The 7,885-nt window shown below is 50.1% G+C and overlaps 1 protein-coding gene across 1 annotated transcript in view; it reads right to left on the bottom strand.

Annotated features, from left to right (window-relative positions):
• The window catches only part of SLC2A5 (solute carrier family 2 member 5), a 38,828-nt gene that overhangs the window by 22,522 nt on the left and 8,421 nt on the right, over positions 1-7,885 (bottom strand). The window contains exons 3-4 of the mRNA XM_045299208.1: positions 4,475-4,573; positions 3,844-4,004 (exon numbers count right to left, since the gene is read on the bottom strand). Coding sequence (XP_045155143.1) covers positions 3,844-4,004; positions 4,475-4,573 — 260 coding nt within the window. The remainder of the gene's footprint in view (positions 1-3,843; positions 4,005-4,474; positions 4,574-7,885) is intronic.

The raw sequence follows: 7,885 nt of genomic DNA, 5'->3' as shown, positions 1-7,885 counted from the left end.
CTTTCTTTGAAATGGGCACAAATAATGGAACTCCTCCGGTTACTTGGCACCCCAACTGTCGGTTCAGTGGTGGACCGCTAACCTCCAAGCCAGCAGTTCAAACCTACCAGGGGAGCAGGAGGAGAGTGTTGCCATTCAGGACTGACAACCCCTGGGTAACGCTATAAGGGTGGCTCTGAGTTGGAACCAACTGATGGTAGTGGGGAAAACCTGCCCCAATGGCAGGTCGCGTCTTGGCTACTCTACTCGGTTACCTTTCTTGGCATAGACTAGTGAACGCTTCCTGTGCAGCGTATACGTCTTCCTTCAGTACCATCAGTTCCTGATCGTAGGCTACCTCTTGAAAGGAAATGGTTGAAGATTGACCAATTATTTTTGGTACAGTGCCTTTCTCTATTCCTTCTGCTCCCTGCATCAGTCAGTATTCAGCCCATAGAATCCTTCAATCCTGCAACTCAAAGCTTCCGTTTTTTTCTTCAGTTCTTTCAGCTTTGGGACTGCTGAGTGTGTTCTTACCATTTGGTTTTTTATTCCAAGTCTTTGCACACTTCATATACTGCTTTACTTTTGATTCTAGAATTTCCCTTCCAGTTTTCTCTTCAGCTCTTTTACTTTATCGTTTCTTCTACTTGCTGTACCTTATCGATTTTCTAGAGCAAGTTTAGAGACGCGTCTGACATGACATGTTAGTTTCTTCTTTATTTCCTGTCCTTTTCATGAACTTTTGCTTTCTTCATGTGTAAAATTCTTGATGTCATCCCACAGCTCATTTGGGTTTTGGTCCTGTTCAGTGAGTCAAATATACTCTTGAGTGGGTCTCTAAATTCAGGTGGGGTATACTCACGGACCTGTTTTAATTTTATGCAGCTTCAACTTGAACTATATAGAAGCAATTAATGATCTGATCCACAGTTGGCTTCTTTTGACAGATGATATCGAGCTTCTCCATTCTCTTTCCATAGAGACAGTGAATTTGGTTCCTGTGTATTCCATGTGATAAGGCCCATGTGCTTATATGCTGTTGGTGATATTGAAAATGGTATTTTCAACTAATAAGTCTTTGGTCTTGCAAAAATTCTATCATGCCATCTCCAGCTCCATTTTATAACCATGGTCATATCTTTCAATGACTGTCACCCTCTTTGTTTCCAGATTTTGCATTCCAATCACCAGTAATTATCAACACATCTTTTTTTTTTATCAACACATCTTGACTGCATGTTTGAACAATTTCAGACTGAAGACATGGGTAGATTCATTACCTCCTTCATCACCGCCTTTAGTGGCTGGTGCGTACATTTTTATAGTGGTTGTATTAACAGGTCTTGCGTATAGGTGAGTAGATCTGTTACACACAGCATTGCACTTCAAGACAGATCTTGAGAGGTTCTTTTTGATGATGAGTACCACACCATTTCTTTAGAATTTGTAATTCCTGGCAATTCAAAATGGCCAATGAAAGTCCATTCCAGCTTACAAATGCCTGAGAGATCCATCTTTATGCCTTCCATGCCATTTTTTTTTACAAATTCTCATTTTCCTAGATTCATAATTTGTACATTCCATGTTCTAGCTCTTAATGGAGTCTGAAGATGTTGCTTCTGATTTTGAGGTATGCGCCGTCAGCAAATGAAGGTCCGTGACTCTAGCCCATCGTTAAGGGCAGCTCTGCCTCGAGGAGGCAGCTATTCCAGTTGTGTCTGAGCACCTTCCAGCCTCAAGGGCTCCCCTCTGGGCACTGTACCAGATAACATACTGCTGTGATTCATAAGGTTTTCAGTGGTTAATCCCTCACAAGGGGATAATTTACTCCTTCTTCCTAGTCTGTTCTTAATCTGGAAGCTCCATGAAACCTGTTCATTGCGGGTGACCCTGGTGATATTTGAAATACCCCTTGCATAGCTTCCAACATCATAGTAAAGCCACCAAAGTATGGCAAAGTGGTGGCCGTCCCTGGTAACCACGAATAACCTTGGGTGGTGTGCACGCTTTAACTATTTCATACGAGTGAGATCACAGTAGTTGTGCGTTTGTGTCTCACTTATTCCGCTCAGTGTAGTATTGTCAAGGTGCGTTCACGTTGTGACATAGACCGGGGATACATTTCTCCTGATGCCGAAATTGTATTGCAGGGACACCGCACATTTCCTTGGTCCATTCCTCTGGAGATGAGCATACAGCTGTTTCCACTTTTTGACTACTGTGCCGGGAATAGATTTCCATTTGCATCTTTGCTTCAATCATTTTGGAGAAGCCCTTTTGGAATTGTGAGTTCAACAACAACCTTCCATGAGGATCCTGGGCTCTTGGATCCCAAACCAGACAGAGGTTGTGGATTTCTATTCCAGATTTTTTTTTTTTTAATACTGGAAAGGTTCCCAGAGTCTGGGTGCCGGTCTTGGCACCCGAGTTCAGTAGATGGATGACTTTCCATCACTCAGCCTCCGGGGATCATTGGGGAAGAGAAGGGACTGTATTGTATTATGCACAGCTGGGCTGCTCTCTAATTCCAATGGACTCTCATTTCCAAGTTTCCCGGGAAATTTGCTTTGGAGTCAGAGTATCTAATATTTTTATACTTGGGGTCACAGTCCTCCTGCTTCTAGCATTCGGGGCGTGTCTGTCACTGTGGACCTTGGACCACCAGGCCTCACACCCACCCAAGTCATTTCAAAGCTTTACCGTTGTTTCATGAAAATTGAGCTAAACTTGGCATTTTCCCTTGTCCTAAGGTAAAATAGGAGACTTGGTGGTGTCCCAGGGTATGTGTTGGGCTGAAAACAACAAAATCAGTGGTTCTAAACTACCCGCTACTCTCCGGGGAGGGGGTAAAGATGAGGTGTTTTACTCCCATAAAGAGTTACGGGGGGGAGGGAGCATTAAAACTGATACCTTGGTCATGTATTCTTGGTGTCCGAGCCTGCTAAAAGCAGGAAAATAGAGGGGAGAGCTTGCTCTGGATGATGCTAAGGAAAATACCCACCAGGCAAGACATAGCGAAGGAGATGCCTGGACCTTCGTGGGTGAACTCTGCTCATTACACACTGAATCAAGAGCCAGGAGATCCCTACCTACCCCACTTCGAACCCGAAGACCATGGCTGAGCTCCAAACCGCTTTGACGTTCTTCTTCTGGTCCCATCGGAAAATACCAGTGACCACAGCAGCTGATGCTCTAGTCTGACAATGGGGAGATGTTTGTTGTTGTTGTTAGGTGCCCCCGAATCAATTCTGACTCATAGCGACCCGATGCATAAAGGAAAGAAACCCTGCACTGTCCTGTGCTGACCTCACACCCATTCCTATGTCCCACATTGTTCTGTCTTGTTCTTGCTGTTAGGCTCTGACCCATAGCGACCCTGGGCACAACAGAACAAAACATGATCTGGTCCCTCATCATCCTCACACTGAGCCCATGGTGGCAGCCTCTGTGTCAATCCATCTCATTGAGGGTCTTCCTCTCTTTTGCTGCCCCCCATTTTACCAAACACATAAAGACTGGTCTTTCCTGATGACAAGTTCCCAGTGTGTAAGACGAAGTCTTGCCATCTTGCCTGGAAGGAGCCCTCTGGCTGTACCTCTCCCAACACAGATTGGTTGGTCTTAACAGTCCATGGGACTTCCAGTATTCTTCTCCAGCACCACAATTCAAATGCATCTATTTTTCTGCGGTCTGCCTTACTCAATGTCCAACTTTTCCATGCATAGGATACAACAAAGAATACCATGTTCTCAGAATACATCCTTGCTCTTCAGCACTCTAAAGAGGTCTGTTTTAGGCCTAAGGTTTATACCCTGAGGCCATCTATGAGTTTCTGGGAGTCAGAAACCCCCCTTTCCTTACCTGCCGAATCTAGACACCAAGGGACCGACCAGGAGGGATCCAATAAAGCCTCCGAACGGGAACATGGACACAGAGACCGCCCACAGCAAAGTCAGGGAGAAAGTGCTCATGGATTCACCAGTTCGCTCTGTGTAGGTGACGTTGTAAAACTGCTTCATGATCTGCAGGGCAAAACAAAACCACACACCCATGTGATCCAGCCCGGATGGGAGAAAGAACAAGGGGTGCTGTTAGGTCACACCCCAGGGAATAACCGGGGCACATGGCTATCTGTGGAATCCCTGGGACTCCGTCCGAGGCTCCCCTGGGAAGGTGTGTAAGTTCTCAGACATGCCAACCACCCAGGACGTTTCTCACACCAGAAGCCCTGAGTCATGGTGCTCACTCTGCAAGGTCGCAGAAAGCTGAACTCCCTCTTGAGCCTGGTCCATGAATGTCTAGCAGGGCCTGGCTCATGTGGGTTCTTCCCGAGAAGATGGGGGGCTGGGGATCTGGTTCGATTCAATGTCCCGGTTTTCCTTGGGGCTGCCCCGTGCGCCCTCTCTCTTCACGGGGGACCTGCTGCACTGTGCACACAGTCTCACTCAGATGGTGTCCTTCGGGAGCTGTGTCTCGTCCACTGCAGACCTACCTCAAAAGGGGAGTTGATAACAGCCACGTTGTATCCGTACTGGAAGGAGGACCCAAAGGCTGCGATCAGCGTGGCCAAGGCCAGCACAAGGGTCAGCGACTGCAGAGAGATTATGACGGAGTCAGGAAGCAGCCCCCTGGGTCCAAGAGGCCTCCCGCTTTACTCCAAAGGTCCCAAATCTTATAGAAAGACACAAAGCAGAAAGTGCCACCTTTGAACGGCTTCAACCTTGACGCACGCCCTTTCATCTACCCTGGCCTAGAACAGGTCTTCCAACACGGGGACATTTTTAAGTTAGGCAAATTCTGGGTTGTGGAGGTTGCTGGCCGTGGCTCTGGCAGGATGCTTCCGGTATGCCTGGCACCTGCCCCTGCTGCTGAGGTTAGAAGCTGTTGGGTCCGTTCCAAAGCACGGCAATCTCGTGCGCAACAGAACGAAGCAGGACCTGGTGCTGGTGCAAACCTTCCCAAGGGTTGTTCTCTTCGAGCCCACGGGCCCACCGTCACCTTGTCAGACCGTCTCACCGAGGGGCTTCCTCCTGTTCACGTCACCAAGCATGACGCCCTGTCCAAAGACCGCTTTACCCCTTATAGCCGCCCGATTTATGACAGCCCCCAATGTCTCTAACCAACCAGGTGCTGGCAAGTCCACCCTGATTCTTGGTGCCTCCGTAGGGTTTGCGATGGGTGGTTTTCCCGAAGTAGATCCCCAGGCCTTCCTTCCCAGGTACCTCTGGGTGGGCTCAAGCCTCCCACCCCCCAGTCAACAGTCGTTTGGATCATTCAGATGCTCCAGAATGGCCTGGACGCAAACCAAACGCACTGCCATTGAGCCTGTCCTGACTTCCAGTGACCTCATAGCACAGAGTAGACCGGCCCCTGGAGGTTTCTGAGACGCTTAACTTTTTATGGGAGGAGAGCGCCTCATCTTTCTCCCCGGTAGCAGCTGGTGGTTTCAAACTGCTGACCTGTGGTTAGCAGCCCAGGGCATAAGCAATAACCACCAGGACGCCTGCCTTTAGACATTGCCAAAGGTCCCTGGACTGGGCCAGGGATGCTCCCAGTTGAGGATTTCTGGGTCCAAAAGACCCTTGTGCCCATGCTCCATCTAAAGTGTGAACCAATGTGTGTTCTTGCCACGGCAGTACATGGGCCAAGGATTCCAGCGCTGACTCATACATGAGCGCACCAGGGCATGAGGAAAATGGCATTATTTAGGCCCACTAATGAAGTTCCTTTAGCCCCAGTAACCAGCAGAAAGCCAATGGTAGAAACACACATTCGACCTGTTTAATAGTACATTGCTGGGGGCTCTGAAATGCAAACACTCTGTGGTTATATCCACATACACAACCACCCCCCCACCCCCGCTTAGATTCAGGAGGAGATGGAGCACTCATTTAAGGCCATCTTTAGCGACAAGAGGAAATTCTTTAGTGACGCCCGGAAGAGGAGATAGAATAGAAACAGAGCATTTGCTCTTGGACGCTACAGCGCTCATATGGATCTCCTGTTTCCTCTCAAAAGCCGGAGGCTAGGAGTCCTTGGGCAGGGTGAAGAGAAACAGAGCATTTGCTCTTGGACGCTGCAGCGCTCATATTGATCTTCTGTTTCCTCTCAAAAGCCAGAGGCTAGTAGGCCTTGGGCAGGGTGACCACTGAGATCCAAGTTGAAAGTATCCCCCTGGGGTGTTAAATCGTGACTGTGGAGGTGAATCTGCAGGGGCGCGTGCAGGACGCTGCCCCCCGCCCCCATTCTCCTCGGAAGACTCCTTTTTCTCTGATGGAGTGCCCCCCTCTCACATGAGATACTCTCCCGCCCAGGCTCGACCCTTCTGGGCAGCTCTGGTGGGAAGCTGGGGGCTTCTTGTCTCTTCTGGTCCTTGCTGCACCAAGCCTGACTCCGAGAAAGAGAGGAGTGAGGAGGCAGGTCAAGGAAGGTGAGGAACAGGTGCCCGGAGAGGGCAGATTTAACACCCCAGGGCAAGCATGGGCAAGGAGTCCCCTTCCAGAGCCGGCTGATTGCCCTTGCGGCTTCCTGTTCCCTCCCCCCACCTCTGCCACCATGACAAGGAGTTAACTCAGCAGGAAAATTCTGGTAAGAGGTGGGTTTCTGTTGAGGCAGTCTAACTGAACTGCAGACTGGGGGCTCGTCTCTCCTCAGCTCGAACCCTTCCCTGGTGCTGGCATGGCAGTGAGGAGAGGCAGGCAGGAGGGTGGGGGCAGTGAGGGTGGACAGCGAGGAGGGGCACGAAGCGGGGCAGAGGTGGGCATGGGTTCCAGAGCTGCCTGGTGCTTTCTAAAGGCAGGAAGTGTGCAGGCCCATGCTCATATACAGCCACGCACACACACACACACCTGTGCACGCTCTCCCACCATCCATGAGATGTGGAGCCTGGCAGGCTGAGCTCACCTCCCATCTGCAGGGTCCGAGAGAGGCATTCCTTCAACCTACTGAGCACCTACGGTGAGCCAGCACTGTGGGTACAGTGGGTCTCGGGTCATGAACAATATCAGGATCCCGCCTGTGGAGCTGGTCTATTGCTTGGTTTTCTGTTTTGAAAGGCAATGTTGATCAGAATGTCGCCCCTTCACAACCTCTTCCCAGTATGAGAATTGGCTGCAGAGTGACCAGTGCCACCCCTTTCCACGCGGGCAGTTCTGTCAAGGCCCGCGGGTGTGAAGTCCTTTGGGTCAGGGGTGGCGGTCTGACCCATGGCACTTCAAAGAGCACAGCACAGCTTGAGGGCAGACCGGTGCCCCCAGAACAGGGCATGGGGGTTCGCTCAGGCAGGGAACAGCAGCCCCCGATGGCTGCCGTGGTCTCTCCAAGTAGGCCGCAGCAAAAATGACCAGCGAGACCTCAGGTTGGGGAGCCTGGAAACACAGAGCCCACAGACACTAACAGTCTAGCTCCGCAGATGTGAGGGGCCCAAGGAGAAGGTGACCGATGGCAGAGGGGCATGGAGAGAGGGCAGGGGCTTGAACAAGAAGGGTTGGCTCTAAGGACTACTTCAGAGTAAAATCCATGGAGTTGGTACCCCATCAGGAAAATGCACACTGGAGCCACCCCGAACTACCCACCAACTGGACAAAAACCAAGCCAGCCACTCAAGGAGGTTCTGACTCGGTGCCATCGAGTCATTGCTGAAGCAGAGAGACCCTACAGGACAGGGTGGAGCTAACCCCAGGAGTTTCCAAGACTGTTTAATGGTCTGTGGGAGTAGAAAGTCCCCTATTTCTCCCAACAAGCAGCTGGTAGTTTTGAACTGTCTACCTCGCAGATCACAGCCCTATGCATGCTCACTCTGCCATGAAGGCTCCTCTCTCACCTACTAGGGTGACTCAAATAAAAAAGAGAACTATTAAAGAGCCCTGCTAGTGTAGTGGTTCTAAATCGGGCTGTGATCCTC

Source organism: Echinops telfairi, unplaced genomic scaffold (genome assembly GCF_000313985.2).
Source record: "Echinops telfairi isolate 266 unplaced genomic scaffold, ASM31398v2 ScPeMD7_7457;HRSCAF=8495, whole genome shotgun sequence".
In the NCBI taxonomy this organism is placed as follows: domain Eukaryota; kingdom Metazoa; phylum Chordata; class Mammalia; order Afrosoricida; family Tenrecidae; genus Echinops; species Echinops telfairi.
Note: the sequence above shows the minus strand (reverse complement) of the source record. Positions and strands in the feature narration are given on the sequence as shown.